Raw genomic sequence first — 18464 nt, 5'->3', positions numbered from 1 at the left:
TTAAAGGGGTTTTTCACCTTTCCACAGAAAAGTGTCTGATTGCTGGGGCCCCAACATTGGGACCCTACTGATCGGGAGAACGGGGGTCCTGAACCCCCCCCCCCCCATTTCACCGTACTCGCTCCATTCAAGCTCCTCCTCACTGTGGTCAAGCAGTGAGGTGAAATAGGGGATTTGGGGCCCTTGTTCTTGTGATCAGTGGGGGTCCCAGTGATGAGACAATTATCAACTATCCTGTAGATAGGTTATAATTGTCGTTCCTGGGAATACCCCTTTAACTCGGAATGCTCGTAGTGTATTTGAAAAAAAGGTTATTTTTGTTACTTTTTTTTTTCCTCCCAAAAAATTCAAATGCGCTACATTTTACCATATGACACCAATTCAGTTAAATTGGTGCTTGTCGTAGTCTGAAAATTTGAGACGCCTGGGACCTGCCGCTCCTGCACTCATTTTTTTAATAAACTGCACCGTTTAATTGATTATACTTAAAGAGGCTCTGTCACCAGATTATAAGTGCCCGATCTCCTACATAATGTGATCGGCGCTGGAATATAGATAACAGCAGTGGTTTTTATTTTGAAAAATGATCATTTTTGAGCAAGTTATGAACAATTTTAGATTTATGCTAATTAGTTTCTTAATGACCAAGTGGGCGTGTTTTTACTTTAAACCAACTGGGTGTTGTACAGCGGAGTGTATGAGGCTGACCAATCAGTGACCAATCAGCGTCCTACACTTCTCATTGTTGCAGCCCTGCTTCTTTCACTGCACAATCACACTGTGCTGTGGATCATGCTGGGCTGGAACAATGAGAAGTGTATGACGCTGATTGGTCACTGATTGGTCAGCGTCATACACTCCTCTGTACAACGCCCACTTGGTCAAAAGTAAAAACACGCCCAGTTGGTCATTAAGAAACTAATTAGCATAAATTTAAAATTGTTCATAACTTGCTAAAAAATTATCGTTTTTCAAAATAAAAACCACTGCTGTTATCTACATTTCAGCGCCGATCAGATTATGTAGGAGATAGTCAAGTTATAATCTGGTGACAGAGCCTCTTTAAGATTTACCAAAAAAGATCTTACCAAAGTTTTTCTTTTTTTGTACTGTGGATTAAATGAAAGGTCAAAAAAATCCTCTTCTGAACTGTATAATTGTAGTTTCATCCTGTGACTGGAGCTGGAATAGCCCTGATATTGTCATATCTGTAAGAGCTAATCTGTTTCTTCATTGACCCATTACTGGCATAGCAGGCTTTGCGCAGTCTGTCCGGATGAATACAGGATGTGGCACTGCCACATCCTGTATTTAATACATGCCTCTCATTGAGCGCTGTGTATAATGTGATCAAGAAGGCTGGACCGCTATGGCTCTCTGGGGAGTTTTACTGTCCCTGATACTTGTGCTGCCTTGTTGAAGCTACATGTTCTCTTGTGCAGCCAGTTTCTCATTGTACAGTATATAGAAACTCTTTACAGTCTGCGGCATGTCTTGAAACAGTTAATAAAAACATTTAGCCTTCTTAATAGAGCCCTGTGCAGTCATGTCTCTCTGCCAACTAAACTACATAGCTCCTAGATATTGTTATTTACAGTATAGACAGAGCTCTATTAAGAGCTCTGTATCAAAGAAGCCAACCGCCTGAAATGTGGGCATTACCAGCTGTGGTGACATGTTGTGAACATGTCACTTGCTTTTCTTGTTGCATCCGTTGGTACTGTAATGTGGAAGTACAATCATTGCTTGGATATTTCATAAGTCATGAGACAAGATTACTAAACCTCCATTGACCTTGATCCTTGTCCCTTCACCATAGTTTCCAACATTTTTTATTTTTTTCCAGGGACACTTAGGGTGTAGCTTTTTAGTGGGTGTGTGGCTTATCTGGTGGGCGTGGCAAATGGGGGCATGTCTTTCTGTACAGAATATCTGTATACAAATAGCCAAACTAGTGCATACATTTTTGTTTGTTTGACAACCACTATGGTAGCCAGTATCTCTCTCTGGTTATCTGATTGTATACAGGCATGTGATGTCTCACTTTCTCACTAGGGCTAGGTGATTATGTGCTGACCACTACTGGTAGCGTAAAAACCAGCATAGATAGATAGTGCCAGACTCCGTGCCCCTTGTAGATTATGCTCCACACTGCCCCCAGTAGATAGTACCACATGCCTCTCCATGTAGATCGTGCCACAGTGCCCTCTGTAGATAATGTCACAGTGTCCTCTGTAGAGAGTGCCACACACCCCTGTAGAGAGTAGATAGTGCCACACAAACCACTTGAAGATATGTCACCCCCCTCCTGTAGATAGCACTACACCTCCCTCCTCCCTGTAAATATCGCCACTGGAGATCCCTCTAGGGGTGGATTCCCCAGCCAAAGGGTCGACAACTCTCTGGCTGGGGATTCTGCTTCAGGAGGAGCTCCTGATGTCAATGTCCATATATGGACAGGGACTTTACGCGCTCCATCTAGGGGCGGAATACCCGGCCGGAGCGTCGGCAACACTCTGGCTGGGGATTCCCCTCCAGGAGGAGCTCCTGACGTTACTGTCAATATATGAATAGTGACGGCAGGGGATCCTCCAGGAGCGGAATTCCCGGCCAGGGGGTCGGCCACACTCTGGGCGGGGATTCCGTTTCAGGAGGAGTGAATGACCGAGCAGGGAGCGGATAGTTTCCTGATCTGCCATAATATTCAGTTGTATTTGAGTCCTGAAGATGCAGATACAATTGAATATGGAAGTTGCCAGGATACGTCTAGGACTGTCTCTGTAAATTTGGGACAGTCCCTGCAAATTCGGGACTGTTGGCTACTATGCATCACGAATGTAAACTGCACAGGACTTTCTGAAGGATCTTTACACATGAAGGATTTTTTTCTGTCTCTGACACTAGAATACATAGATATCTTTATCACAAAAACAGACTGGTGTAGAATTTTCCAGTGTATTTTTCAGTAACATGTCCACATACACTGCATTTGAACATGGAAAATGATAAGTTTCTCTATGCATCTTTTTGCAGTGGAGATCCTATTGGAAGAAGTGTGTTCTAGGATGTTATGGAGACCACTTATTTAGATTGTATACAGTACAAACTAAAGGCCCTATTACATCGGCCGATAATCAGCTGGTGCAGCGTGCAACGCTCGTTTGCTCCTGTCACAAGAAGCTATGGATGGGGACGAGCGGTCATTATTCCAATCGCACGTCTCCATATGTTATTATCATGTCGGCCGCGCGTCTCCCTGTTCAGACAGGGAGATGTGCAGCCGACAACGATAATATTTAACTTTTTTAAAAGATACGATCATCAGATGATGGAGTGTTTGCCCATTCATCTGCTGTTCGCTGCCCTGTTTACACTGGGCAATTGTCTGCAATGAGCGTTGTATGAACGTTTGTCTGCCCAATAATCGCCCAGTGTAAAACCCTCTTAACTGAGACTGGGTTTACACAATACAACTTGCAATCTGATAATGAGGACAGTGTGTGATCGGAGTTGACAGTGCTCAGATGAAAAGTCGCTACAGGTCATTTGCACCCAGCGATTTCTTCATTTTTACATTGAAAGGGTATGGGATCTGATAAGATCTGTTAGGAGCGGTTTGCTGGGTATAATTTTATCATTTTGTAATGTTTTGTTTTTTTGTTACTTTCCCTTTAAAATGGTACTAGATAACACCATACATTGTTATTGTGGTTTCTATATTAGTATTGTTATAGTCACATAATTTCTGATGTTATGCAATCGTATCTGATAGCAGCATTTTCTGTGCTGTCTGGAAACTGTTCAAAAAATCCTATGTTGTCTCTTTTGCAGGTAGCTGTATCCGGTTGGGTGGCAGGCGTATCCAAGGGGTACCATGAAGTACTCTGGACCCCTGGAGAGCCAGAGACTGTCCTTTCTATTAGAAAGGGCAGTCTCTAGAGAAGCCCAGATGTGGAAGGTGTACGTGCATAAGACACCAGCCAATCAGGTACGTCATTTTAAGTTCCTTAAACTTGAATAATGTTATCAGTTATTAATGTTCTGTATTTATTATCTATCTATTATTAATAATAATAATATTAGTCAATATATACAGTGAATACAAATTTATCAATATATACAATAGACAATATAGAAACAGAGCCATTTTAGATGAATAAAGCTAAAAGCCATCGTTCTACAAGTAAACACAAAATATATAGTTGACCTCTTCTAATTCATTATTGTGAAATACCACAGTGGAAATAAAAGGCAGTGTGGATTGTTGTAAATATTAGCAAGAAGATGATACAGCAATATATTGGTCAGTTACCCAGGATGTATAGATGTGCAATGATACCTCTAAGGTAATTACTGTGAAGGATGGTTTATTTGCTTATATTCTCTGTATGAAATTACATTATGAATTATCAAGCAGGATGCTGAATTACTAAGATATGTATTATGTGAAAGTGATTATAATAATGTTTAAATGATTTAGTTTCGTGCAGTAGTGTCTTGTCTGGAGTTCTTTTGTAGTGAATAAGAAAGTCATTGTTCCTTTAACACAAGTAATGTTGATTTCGTATGTTTTATCTTTGACTTTGGTTCCCATGCGAAGCTTGCAGAGAAGACACAGGGAGTGAGATGGGAGGGTGGCAAATATGCTTGTGGGAGTGCCTCCTCCATCTTACAGGAACATTCTTGCCAAGAGAGATAAGGCCACCTGTGAACCTGATGTGTGAAGAATTATAATGATGTAACTGGAATAATTCTTATGGTCTGCTATTGGCTGAATAAGAATTATTGTCACATTGCCTCTGATTGGTTAACCTCAAGTCTACACCCTATTTGAATTATATTATTATAGTTGAGTTTGGTAATAAACCCCCAGAGGAGTATTTTGAGCATATCAGCAGCGTCTGTGTTATTTCTCTTCTCTCGATATATATTGGTATGAAATCTGCTGATTAGGATGCTGGATAAAGTTCCTGGCGTGAGTGTCTGTTGGAACACTCGTCTAAATTTCAGTCTAATATATTTTGAGCCATTGACTTCCATGACATTACGTACGTACGTACGTACGTACGTACGTACGTACGTACATATATAAACTAAATAACAGGATTGTGTAATTACAGCACAATAGAAAAGCATACAAACATACCAATAGAAAAATCTGCCTTGCATTTCATATTTTTTCAAAAAAATCGTACCAAATTGTAATGACGGGGGTAGGGAAACAGACAAGTGAGCCCTAATCTACCCGCCACTCAGTCCCAGCCTACTTGCAACGACCCGCCCTAGGCGACGGGGTACAACTGGGCGACGGTCCCTACGCTCAATAAGTGCACGACGGACAAACAGACAAGGGTACACAGAAGCTATGGGAAATGGGGCAGTTGCCCACGGCAACACCGTGAGCAACAGAGTAGTGAACGAGCCGAGTCAAACCAGGAGTGTACGAGGTACAAAACGCAGAGCAGGAGAGTAGTGAACAAGCCGAGTCAAACCAGGAGTGTACGAGGTACCAAACGCAGAGCAGGAGAGTAGTCAGTAAGCCAGGGTTAATATGAAGCAGGAACCAATAAATCAAGAAGCTGCAGCAGGGCCAGGAAACAAACAGAGAAGAATCACAAGCAAGGAGGAACAGGAAAGGCAGGTATAAATAGACAGAGGGCGGGAGCTAGCTCCGTCTGGCCAGGCTGTGATAGGCTCTCCCACTCCTAAGCCTGCCATCCTGAGTGGTGGAAGATGGAGTCAGTCTCACAGACATCGAAGCAGGTGCAGACTAATTACCTATGGGCGTAGACATAGAAGATGTGCCTGGCAGATCCTTTACAGTACCCCCCCTTTTATGAGGGGCCACCGGACCCTTTCTAAGTGGACCTGGTTTATTGGGGAAACGAAGGTGGAACCTCCTGACCAATATCCCAGCATGAACATCCCTTGGCGGGTACCCAAGTCCTCTCCTCAGGCCCGTATCCTCTCCAATGGACCAGATCCTGGAGGGAGCCTTGGACCATCCTGCTGTCCACAATCTTGGCCACCTCGAATTCTACCCCCTCAGGGGTGAGAACAGGGACCGGAGGTTTCCTCGAGGGAGCCAAGGACGGGGAGCAGCGTTTAAGGAGGGAGGCATAAAACACGTCGTGTACTCGAAAAGTTGGGGGCAACTCCAGCCGGAAGGAGACAGGATTGAGGACTTCAATGACCTTGTACGGCCCTATAAACCGGGGAGCAAACTTCTTGGACAGGACTTTAAGGCGCAAATTTTTTGACGATAGCCACACCAGATCCCCGACCATAAACAAGGGGTTAGCAGAACGTCTTCTATCTGCCTGAGTTTTTTGTATGCTCTGGGACGCCTATAGGTTCTTCTGAACCTGGGCCCAGACTGTGCACAGTTCCCGATGAACGACCTCTACCTCGGGATTGTTGGAACTACCAGGTGAAACGGAGGAGAAACGTGGGTTAAACCCAAAATTACAGAAAAAGGGGAAGACCCCTGACGAGTTACTGAGCCGGTTATTAAGGGAAAATTCGGCGAGGGGAATGAATGAGACCCAATCATATTGACAGTCAGAGATAAAACACCTTAAATATTGTTTTAGAGACTGATTAGTCCTCTCAGTTTGGCCATTAGTTTCAGGATGGAAGGCAGAGGAGAAGGACAGATCAATCTCCAACTTTTTACAGAAGGCTCTCCAAAACAATGAAACAAATTGTACCCCTCTGTCAGAAACAATATTGACAGGAACCCCATGGAGACGCAGGATATGTTTGATAAACAAGGTATCTAACGTCTTAGTATTTGGTAGTTTCTTGAGGGGCACAAAGCGGTCTACTACAACCCACACCGCCGACTTGCCTTGAGATGGAGGCAAATCGGTGATAAAATCCATGGAGATATGGGTCCAAGGTCTCTGGGGAATGGGCAGAGAACGTAGTAAGCCCGCTGGTCGGGACCTGGGAGTCTTGGACCTAGCACAAACTTCACAAGCGGCGACGTAGGCCTTAACGTCTTTAGGCAACCCAGGCCACCAATAGTTTCTGGAAATTAGGTGCTTGGTACCCAGGATGCCTGGATGACCAGATAGTGCGGAGTCATGATTTTCCCTAAGTACCCTTAGCCGGAATTGCAGGGGAACAAACAGCTTGTTCTCAGGAAGGTTCCCGGGAGCTGAACCTTGATCAGCCGTAATTTCAGAGACTAAATCAGAATCAATAGAGGAAATTATTATACCTGGAGGCAAAATACAAGCAGGATCTTCCTCCGAAGGAGGGCTGGCCATGAAGCTACGCGACAGTGCATCAGCCTTAATATTTTTAGACCCAGCCCTATAGGTAACCAAAAAATTGAATCTGGTAAAAAATAACGCCCATCGAGCTTGTCTCGGGTTTAGCCTCCGGGCAGATTCTAGGAAAACCAGATTCTTGTGGTCGGTAAGGACCGTTACCTGGTGCCTAGCCCCCTCCAGGAAGTGGCACCACTTTTCAAATGCCCATTTAATGGCTAAGAGTTCGCGGTTGCCAATATCATAGTTACTCTCAGTGGGCGAAAACTTCCTGGAGAAGTAGGCACAGGGACGGAGATGGGTGAGGGACCTGGTACCCTGGGACAAGACAGCCCCCACTCCCACCTCGGACGCGTAAACCTCCACGATAAATGGCTCCATTTGGTTGGGCTGAACCAGCACCGGGGCTGAGATAAAGCACTTCTTAAGGACCTCAAAAGCCTGGACAGCCTCAGGAGGCCAGTGGAGGAGATCAGCACCTTTGCGAGTGAGATCCGTAAGAGGCTTAGCGATGACCGAGAAATTAGCAATAAATCTCCTGTAATAATTAGCGAACCCCAGGAAGCACTGTAACGCCTTCAGGGAGGCAGGTTGGACCCATTCCGCCACAGCCTGGACCTTAGCGGGGTCCATGCGGAATTCATGAGGAGTGAGGATTTGACCTAAAAATGGTATCTCCTCCACCCCAAACACACATTTTTCGGTCTTCGCAAACAGTTTGTTTTCCCGAAGGACCTGGAGCACCTTCCTGACATGCTCAATGTGGGAGGACCAGTCCTTGGAAAACACAAGTATGTCATCAAGGTACACTACAAGAAATACCCCCAGGTAGTCTCTTAAAATCTCATTTATGAAATTCTGGAAGACGCGGGAGCATTACACAACCCAAAGGGCATGACGAGGTATTCGAAATGACCTTCGGGCGTGTTAAACGCAGTCTTCCACTCATCCCCCTCTTTGATGCGGATAAGGTTATAAGCCCCCCGTAGATCAAACTTGGAGAACCATTGGGCCCCCTGAACCTGATTAAAGAGATCAGGAATCAAAGGAAGGGGATACTGGTTCCTTACAGTGACCTTATTCAGGTTACGGTAGTCAATGCATGGCCTAAGACCACCATCCTTCTTCCCTACGAAGAAGAAGCCAGCACCTACCGGAGAAGTAGAGGGGCGAATGTAACCCTTGGCCAGGCATTCCTGGATATACTCTCTCTTGGCTTCACATTCGGGACAAGAGAGATTAAATATCCTACCCTTAGGGAGCTTAGCTCCTGGTACCAAATCGATTGCGCAATCGTATTCTCTATGAGGTGGTAACACTTCGGAGGCCTCTTTAGAGAAAACATCAGCGAAGTCCTGAACAAACTCAGGTAGCGTGTTCGCCTCCTCAGGGGGAGAAATAGAATTAACAGAAAAACATGACGTTAAGCATTCATTACCCCATTTGGTAAGATCCCCAGTATTCCAGTCAAGCGTGGGATTATGCAACTGCAACCAGGGAAGGCCTAAAACCAAATCGGACGATAATCCCTGCATTAACAGTACAGAGCACTGCTCCAAATGCATGGAGCCAACGAGGAGTTCAAAAACAGGGGTATGCTGTGTAAAATAACCATTAGCAAGAGGAGTGGAGTCGATACCCACTACAGGGACAGGTTTAGGCAAATCAATCAAAGGCATAGCTAGAGACATAGCAAATTCCTCAGACATGATATTAGCAGAAGAACCTGAATCCACGAAGGCACTGCCGGTAGCAGACCTACCACCAAAAGAGACCTGAAAGGGAAGCAAGATTTTATTACGTTTCATATTTACGGGAAATACCTGTGCGCCCAAGTGACCTCTCTGATTGTCACTTAGGCGCGGAAGTTCCTCCGACTGGTTATTCTTACGCCTAGGACAGTTGTTCACTTGATGCTTGTCATCCCCACAGTAGAAGCAGAGACCATTCTTCCTGCGGAACTCTCTACGTTGTTGGGGGGACACAGAGGCCCCGAGTTGCATAGGTACCTCCGAGTCTTCCGTGGAAGAACGAAGCAACGGAACCTCGGGAGGCATCATGGGGGAGTCAGAGGAGAAAACACAAAGACGTTCAAGTCGTCGTTCCCTTAGACGTCGGTCCAGTCGTACCGCTAAAGCCATAACCTGGTCTAGGGAGTCAGAAGAGGGATAGCTAACTAGCAGGTCTTTCAGGGCGTTCGACAGACCCAACCTAAACTGGCATCTTAAGGCAGGGTCATTCCACCGAGAAGCTACGCACCACTTCCTAAAGTCAGAGCAATACTCCTCAACAGGTCTCTTACCTTGACGTAAGTTCACCAGCTGACTCTCAGCAAAGGCAGTCCTGTCAGTCTCGTCATAAATGAGTCCGAGAGCAGAAAAGAAAAGATCAACGGAGGAAAGTTCCGGGGCGTCAGGAGCCAAGGAGAAGGCCTATTCTTGGGGCCCTTCCTGGAGCCGGGACATAATTATACCCACCCGCTGGCTCTCAGAACCTGAGGAGTGGGGCTTTAAACGAAAATAGAGCCTACAACTCTCCCGAAAGGAGAGAAAAGTCTTCCGGTCCCCTGAGAACCGGTCAGACAACTTGAGGTGGGGTTCAAGAGGTGAGGTGAGGGGCACTACCATGGTAGCATCAGGCTGGTTGACCCTCTGAGCCAGGGCCTGGACCTGTAGGGAGAGACCCTGCATTTGCTGAGCCAGGGTCTCAAGGGGGTCCATAGTAGCGTCAGGGACCAGGGTAGACTAGGTATATGGGCTTGTGATTATGTAATTACGGGGGTAGGGAAACAGACAAGTGAGCCCTAATCTACCCGCCACTCAGTCGCTGCCTACTTGCAACGACCCGCCCTAGGCGACGGGGTACAACTGGGCGACGGTCCCTACGCTCAAAAAGTGCACGACGGACAAACAGACAAGGGTACACAGAAGCTATGGGAAATGGGGCAGTTGCCCACGGCAACACCGTGAGCAACAGATTTGTGAACAAGCCGAGTCAAACCAGGAGTGTACGAGGTACAAAACGCAGAGCAGGAGAGTAGTGAACAAGCCGAGTCAAACCAGGAGTGTACGAGGTACCAAACGCAGAGCAGGAGAGTAGTCAGTAAGCCAGGGTCAATATGAAGCAGGAACCAATAAATCAAGAAGCTGCAGCAGGGCCAGGAAACAAACAGAGAAGAATCACAAGCAAGGAGGAACAGGAAAGGCAGGTATAAATAGACAGAGGGCGGGAGCTTGCTCCGTCTGGCCAGGCTGTGATAGGCTCTCCCACTCCTAAGCCTGCCATCCTGAGTGGTGGAAGATGGAGTCAGTCTCACAGACATCGAAGCAGGTGCAGACTGATTACCTATGGGCGTAGACATAGAAGATGTGCCTGGCAGATCCTTTACACAAATGTTATATATCTTACACACTGGCGGGAATATATCAACATGTTAACGCCAGAACTAGCGTAAAAGCCAAAAATTTTGGCACATGCCATAGTTGCGCTACAATTTGCTACTTTTCTTGCCACTATACGAAAGTGGTGATAGGAGGGGGTGGGTCAGAAACCGGCATGTCATGTCATGCTGCAAATCTACACCTGCTCATAGCAGGCTTAGATTTGCATTTCTGTCACACGGACAGCCAAAGACGCGCCAAATTTATTAAGAGGTGTGCAGCTCTTAAAATCTTTGTCGTATTTTCCGTCAACATAAATTACTTTAAAGGGAATGTGTTGCCAGCAAAACATGTTTTTTTTTTTTTAGTTAAACAATTAGTGTGTAGGTGATTAAACATTTGTTCTAATTTTTTTTTTTTTTTTTCACGAGTCAGGAAATATTATAAATTGGATTCAATTTATAATATTTCCCAGCACTGGTCACTAGATGGAGCCATTCCCAAAATTGCAGCATTGCATGTGGTAAAGCAACCACATTGCTTTATGCTGCAAAATTGGGTAAAAATCCCTCGCTCTAGTGAGCTCTCAGAATCCCCCCCCTCCTTTATCCTGGCTAGTGCTGGGAGAAACGAGGGGTTTGAACGGTCTAACCTCCTACACTGTGTGTCGCCATTTTTTGAGCTAACACACAGTGTAGTAGGTTTACATACAGTAGTAAACACACACTGAAACACGAACATACATAGAAATAACTTACCTGCTCCATTCGCCGCCGCTCCCTCCGGTCCATCCGCAAAATGCAGCATTTTGCGCGTGCAAAAGGCCCATAAAAGCTCCGTGCGTCAGCAGCGTATGATGCGTGGCTGTGTGATTTTCGTGCAGCCGCCATCATTATGACACTCTGTTTGTATGTTTGTAAACAGAAAAGCACATGGTGCTTTTTTGTTTTCATTCATACTTTTTACTGCTGTTGCGCGAATCACGCGCGTCACACGGAAGTGCTTTCGTGTGCTGCGCGTGATTTTCACGCACCCATTGACTTCAATGGGTGCGTGATGCGCGAAAAACGCACAAATATAGGACATGTCGTGAGTTTTACGCACTGGACACACGCTGCGTAAAAATCCCGGACAGTCTGAATGGCCCCATTGACTAACATAGGTCCGTGCGAGGCGCGGGAAAATCACGCGGGTTGCACGGACGTATTATACGTTCGTCTGAATAAGCCCTAACAAAGATAGATGTAAGCAAATAACACTTTAGTCTCAGCTTTGCTGCATTGCTCCAGTTATATGATCCCACAGATGACTTTTTCAAGTTCCCATTTTATGGCCTTGAAATGATGTTTGCAAGAAGCTTAGCTCACGGACTGTGCGGAATTTATAGTTTTCATTGAACATTCTAGACAAGGTATTATGTTGTAATTTAGCTAATGCCTGGAGTTTCTTTTAATAAAATATTTTTTGTTCTATTGTTTTTATACTGTAATTTGCAGTTTTTTCAGATTATTTTAGATAGGCTCATACCTGCCCCTCGGAGTCGGGGAAAGTTCTGTTTTTGACAGTTTAGTATGTGCTATCATATGAACTAGAAATTAGAATACAAATTTATTTGTTGGGGAAATTTATTGAAAGATTTACGCCATTTTAGTGGTGCTAAAAAGTTTTCCCCTTTTCCCAGAACCGCACCATTAGAGAGGGAACCTCCCCACTAGGGACAGGAAACATTGATATAAAAAGAGGCAACTCCTCTTGCTCCCCGTGTTTTCCTGTCCCTTGAAAGGAAGACCTGGATGAGCTCTAGTTTTTGGAGCTCTAATAAGAAAACAAATAGGGGGCATCTTCTTCTAACCAAATTTGTGGGCTGGGGTCTCCTGGGCTGCTAAGGGACCAGAGACTATGGAACCCTCAGGGGTCTCGGCAGCGTAATTCTCCAGAAGTGGCTGGAGTACCTGCAAGTCTTGTCTGGCCCTGATCTCTAGGGGCCTCTCCTCCCTTTTTAGACGGCCCCGCAAGCGCCTTTGTGGGGGTCAGCATTCTCTGGGTCAGCATGAGGCTGACTTCCATTGACACAGTTCATGCCGCCAGCATGGTGTGTAGGGTTGTTCTATGCACGCAGTAATGTGCCACTGATCCTTCCCTGTCGAAAGCCAAGCAGAGCGGAAGTGACATGAGACGATCGCCACCATAGTCAATATGGCGCTGGGCGGTTTAATTTTTTTGTTTAAAAAGGAACCATCCAGACGCAGGGAACAACTTAGAGGCTTCCCAGCATTTTTTGCCAAAGCATCTTTCTGTGACCAGCTCTCCTCAAGGCCCGCTATTATGGATGCGGGGTAAGGAGCCAGAAATGACCCACCAGGACTCCTAGGATGGTCAGTCTAGAGGTCTTCACTCTGGTGGATGCACTGTGCGAGTATACACCTAATATTTATGTATACTACATGTATTTTTTGTATGGTTATTTCAGGGGGATACTGTCCCTAGGAAGGCCCTCAGGAAGAATAGTAACAAAGAATTCAGTAATTGCGAAAAGAAGCTGCCGCTTATAACAAACAGGGCCGCCATCAGGGGGGTATTAGGGGTAGTGGTGTGAGGGGCCCGGCCAAACCTAACTGAAAGGGGGGCCCGGCAACTGCCGCAACATTCTTTTGGTAGGAAAAAACGGGCCCCTGTAATGGGGCCCGTTTTTTTCACCAAAAGAATGTCGTGAGCTGCTGCTGCGGGCCCCCTCCCCTCGTCATGGGGGGCCGTCAAACAGTCCGCCGGCGCGCGCGCACCCGATCGCGCGCACAAGGAAACTCCCGCGCGTGCGCACTCGCGAGCGCGCACCCACGAACGCCCGCACTGGAGACCGCCCGCGCGCGCACCCGCGATCGGCCGCGCGCGCACCCGCGATCGGCCGCGCGCGCACCCGCGAACGAAGCGCGCGCAGCCGCGGACACACATGGACAAAACTTACCTGGAGCCTGGCTGGAGGTGAAGGACTGGACGTCTGGACCGAAGACCTCGCCTGGAAGACATCGCCGGAAGAGGACTTGAGTGGGAGCAGCTCTTCTGACACGGTGAGTAAATTATCTCAAAGTGCTGTTTATGTATGGCCCTGTTCACACAGTATTTTGCAGGCAAAAAAAAATCTGCCTCAAAATTCCTAAAAGAATTTTGAGGCAGATTTTGACCTGCCCACACTATCTTGCCGTGTTTTTTTGCTGCGTTTTTTGCTTGCGGCGATTGAGGACAGCAGACAAAAAACGCAGCGAAAAATGCATTTTCTGCCTCCCATTGATTTCGATGAGAGGTCAGAGGCGGAACCGCGGCAAGAAAGGACGTGCTGCTTTTTCTTTTTTCCATGACTGGCTCCCATTGATTTCAGATTAAATCAATGGGAGGCGGTTTTGGAAGTTTTTTGGTGCTGATTCTGACGCAGTGTCCGAGTCAATATCAAGGGCCAAAAACTCTGTGAACTGGGCCTTATTGTTAGGGCTTATTCAGACGAACGTGTAATACATCCGTGCAACGTGCGTGATTTTCACGCGCCTGGCACGGACCTATGTTACTCTATGGGGCCGTGCAGACTGTCAGTGATTTTCACGCAGCGTGTGTCCGTGTGTCCGCTGCGTAAAACTCACGACATGTCCTATATTTGTGCATTGTTCGCGCATCACGCACCCATTGAAGTCAATGGGTGGGTGAAAATCACGCCCAGCACTTCCGCAGCCGTATAAACTATGAATGAAAACAGAAAAGCACCACGTGCTACAAACATACAAACAGAGTGTCATAATGATGGCGGCTGCGCGAAAATCACGCAGCCGCGCATCACACGCTGCTGACACACAGAGCGGTTATGGACCTTTTGCATGCGCAAAACGCCACGTTTTTTGCGCGTGCAAAAAGCACATGCTCGTGTGAATCCGGCCTTAGGGTAGGAACACACTAGGCATGAACACTGCGGATTTTATGAAACACATTTTATTGTGGATAATCCGCAGCGTATTACAGTCGCAGCAGAGTGGATGGGATTAGAACAAATCTCATCCACACGCTGCAAAAATAATGGACCTGCAGTGCGGCTTTTGGCTTTTTAAGCCGCAGCATGTCAATGTATTCTGTGGGATCGCCGCTCCTCTGTTGCGGAAATGCTGCGGTTCTGCCGCAAAATCACAAATGAGAAAAAAAAAAGGTACTTTTTTAAATTGATAAAAAGTTTAGACTTACCCCGGCCGTAGTCCTGGTGACGCGATCCTCTATTCTTAGCGCAGCTCGGCCTCCTGTCATGACGTTTCATCCCATGTGACTGCTGCAGCGGTCACATGGTCTACAGCGTCATCCCAGGAGGCGGGGCTACGTTCAGAAGAGAGAGATGCGTCGCCAGGACTACGGCCGGGGCAAGTCTAAACTTTTTTTTCCCTGCAGGATTCCCGCAGCGGACACGCCTCACCAAACCTGCGCCACTATTTGGTGCGGTTTTGCTGGCAGAATTCCCTGCGGCTACCGGGGCGGATAAGCTGTGTAGTTTTACTCAGCATATCCGCCTAGTGTGTCCCTTATGATGTCGCTCCTGGAGCTGCTGCCGGTCTCTAAATAGGCAGTTGGTTCAGTAGAATTTGGAATTATTTTTTTTTGGGAACCAGCTTAAAAAAATACAAAACTTTTGTGTTAGGGCCTCTTCACATCACCGTTCGCTTCCGCTCCGGGGTTCCGTCTGAGGTTTCTGTCGGGTGAACGCCGCAACGGAAAGTGAAAGTGACAGCACAGCTTCCGTTTCCATCACCATTAGCGCAGTCGACTGCGCTATTAATTCCGTCCGAAAACCAGCCGGAATGGTGACGAACGGAAACCATTAGCGATGTTTCCGTCACCATTGAGATCAATGGTGACTGAAACGGAAGCTGTGCTGTCACTTTCACTTTCCGTTGCGGGGTTCACCCGACAGAAACCTCAGACGGAACGGAAGCGAACGGTGATGTGAACAGGCCCTAACACAAAAGTTTTGTATTTTTTTAAGCTGGTTCCCAAAAAAAAATAATTCCAAATTCTACTGAACCAACTGCCTATTTAGAGACCGGCAGCAGCTCTACCAAAGGCAGGTCGCGGCAGTTTGCCGGGCCCCCCTTTCAGTTAGGTTTGGCCGGGCCCCTCACACCACTACCCCTAATACCCCCCTGATGGCGGCCCTGTTTGTTATAAGCGGCAGCTTCTTTTCGCAATTACTGAATTCTTTGTTACTATTCTTCCTGAGGGCCTTCCTAGGGACAGTATCCCCCTGAAATAACCATACAAAAAATACATGTAGTATACATAAATATTAGGTGTATACTCGCACAGTGCATCCACCAGAGTGAAGACCTCTAGACTGACCATCCTAGGAGTCCTGGTGGGTCATTTCTGGCTCCTTACCCCGCATCCATAATAGCGGGCCTTGCGCGAACAATGCACAAATATCGGACATGTCGTGAGTTTTACGCAGCGGACACACGGACTCACTCTGCATGAAAATCACTGACAGTCCGCACGGCCCCATAGAGTAACACAGGTCCGTGCGAGGCGTGTGAAAATCACTGACAGTCTGCACGGCCCCATAGAGTAACATAGGTCCGTGCGAGGCGCGTGAAAATCACGCACGTTGCACGGATGTATTACACGTTCGTCTGAATAAGCCCTAACAATAAGGCCCAGTTCACAGAGTTTTTGGCCCTTGATATTGACTCGGACACTGCGTCAGAATCGGCACCAAAAAACTTCCAAAACCGCCTCCCATTGATTTAATCTGAAATCAATGGGAGCCAGTCGCGGAAAAAAGAAAAAGCAGCACGTCCTTTCTTGCCGCGGTTCCGCCTCTGACCTCCCATCGAAATCAATGGGAGGCAGAAAATGCATTTTTCGCTGCGTTTTCTGTCTGCTGTCCTCAATCGCCGCAGGCAAAAAACGCGGCAAGATAGTGTGGGCAGGTCAAAATCTGCCTCAAAATTCGGTGCGCGGTTCCAGGCGGTCGCCGGTGCGCATGCGCGGGAGTTTGCGGGTGCGGGTGATCGGTCGCACGGGCGGCGGTGTTTGACGGCCCCCATGACGACCCCCATGCTACCCAGGGCCGCCATCAGGGGGGGTATTAGGGGTACTGATGTGAGAGGCCCGGCCAAACCTAATTGATAGGGGGGCCCGCAGCTCATGACATTCTTTTGGTGAAAAAAACGGGCCCCATTGCAGGGGCCTGTTTTTTTTCTACCAAAGGCAGGTCGCGGCAGTTTGCCGGGCCCCCCTTTCAATTAGGTTTGGCCGGGCCTCTCACATCAGTACTCCTAATACCCCCCCCTGATGGCGGCCCTGGGTACCATGATATAGTGCTGGACGGAGTACCGTTAACAGGCGGTGCCACGGTAGGGGGGCCCCGAAAATTTAGCTGTAGGGGGCCCTGAAATTCCTGATGGCGGCCCTGATAACAAACCTCTTTGCCCTGATTGTATAGTTAAGGTGTTGATGGAAAAATCCCCCTTCCTAGACAAGGTTATAAACATTTTAACATTTTAATTTGCTCAGGTCCACAATTCTACTAAGGCCCTTTTCAAAATAAGTGATAGACCCAGCACTTTGGATATCCCTCTGATATCGAATGGAGTTATAATGAAGAGGAATCAGACTCTTCTTTATCTACTATTTCAACCGCAAAATAAGTGATAGACCCAGTGATTACGTTTTTAATTTTTTTTATTTCAAAATGACGTGGGTTCCCCCCCATTTTCATAACCAGCCAGATACAACACGGCGGCAGCAGCCTAGAATTACTAGGGTGGGAAGGGTCATGTTTTTTGGCCCTTCCCAGCCTCCTAATACCAGCCTGCAGCCGCCCCAGTGCCCGAGCTTGACTACAGATGGTCGGGTACTGGATCGTACCCAGCACTTCCCGACACCCCTGGTGGCAGTGGGTACCGGGGTAATACTGGGGGGTTAATTGCAGTCTTTTTACTGGCTAACACTAAGCCCCGCCTTAGTAATGGACATTGTCAATCAGACAACTGCCATTATCCAGGTGCTAATAAAGTATTAAAAAAACACAGAGGCATGATAAAATATTTTTACTCAAATAAAAACTCTCCCACACAAAACTCGTTAACCATTTTATTAAAAAAAGCAAAAACGATAAATATTTACCATTTGCAAGGTATTTGGAAATGAGAATAAAGATATGTCACAGAGCATACCTTACTCCTTCAAGGGGTTATCTGATGGATATATATACTAACTAATTGTTTTAAATGTGGCAAGGTTGACGCAAATCTATATCACTGCTTGTGGACATGCCCTGTGATACAACAATTTTGGGATAGAATAAGAACTTTTACTTTAACACACCTGACTAACTTCGTTCCTAATGATGCCTTGTGGGCTATTTTTGGATATCTGGACAAAGGATGTTATAACTATACATGGGGAGCAGGTAAATTATTGCATATGATAGCGGCAGCGGGTGTAAAATCTATTTTGCACACATGGTTGCAAAAACGAGCGTCGCCGTTCCAATTGTTTTTGGATAAATTCACATTTTTTGTTCAAGATGGATTGGACGGAAACCTCAATACGTAAGATGGCGCTCATAGAATCCTTTTTTGACACTTGGGGTAGTTTTATCTCTGTTCTTCCACAACGGAATAGAGAGGCTATCAAAACCAATTTCCAGAACACTGTATGGTACCAGGAAAGGGTATTCATGGGATCATCACCGATGTCATAATAACAATATAAGTGAAACCCGGAACTACGTGTTTGGAACCTGTTAGGCGGGACCGCAGGTTTCCCATTAACCCCTTAA

General features: G+C 46.6%; 1 protein-coding gene across 1 annotated transcript in view; it reads left to right on the top strand.

The window, feature by feature from the left end:
• Positions 1-18464, top strand: part of CCNI (cyclin I) — a 92209-nt gene that overhangs the window by 7538 nt on the left and 66207 nt on the right. The window contains exon 2 of the mRNA XM_075861707.1: positions 3832-3988. Within this exon, the coding sequence (XP_075717822.1) occupies positions 3875-3988 (114 nt within the window). The 5' untranslated portion in view covers positions 3832-3874. The remainder of the gene's footprint in view (positions 1-3831; positions 3989-18464) is intronic.

The sequence above is a fragment of the Rhinoderma darwinii genome, chromosome 1 (genome assembly GCF_050947455.1).
Source record: "Rhinoderma darwinii isolate aRhiDar2 chromosome 1, aRhiDar2.hap1, whole genome shotgun sequence".
NCBI lineage: Eukaryota > Metazoa > Chordata > Amphibia > Anura > Rhinodermatidae > Rhinoderma > Rhinoderma darwinii.
The sequence above is the reverse complement of the archived record's forward strand: the minus strand, read 5'-3'. Positions and strand labels throughout refer to the sequence as shown.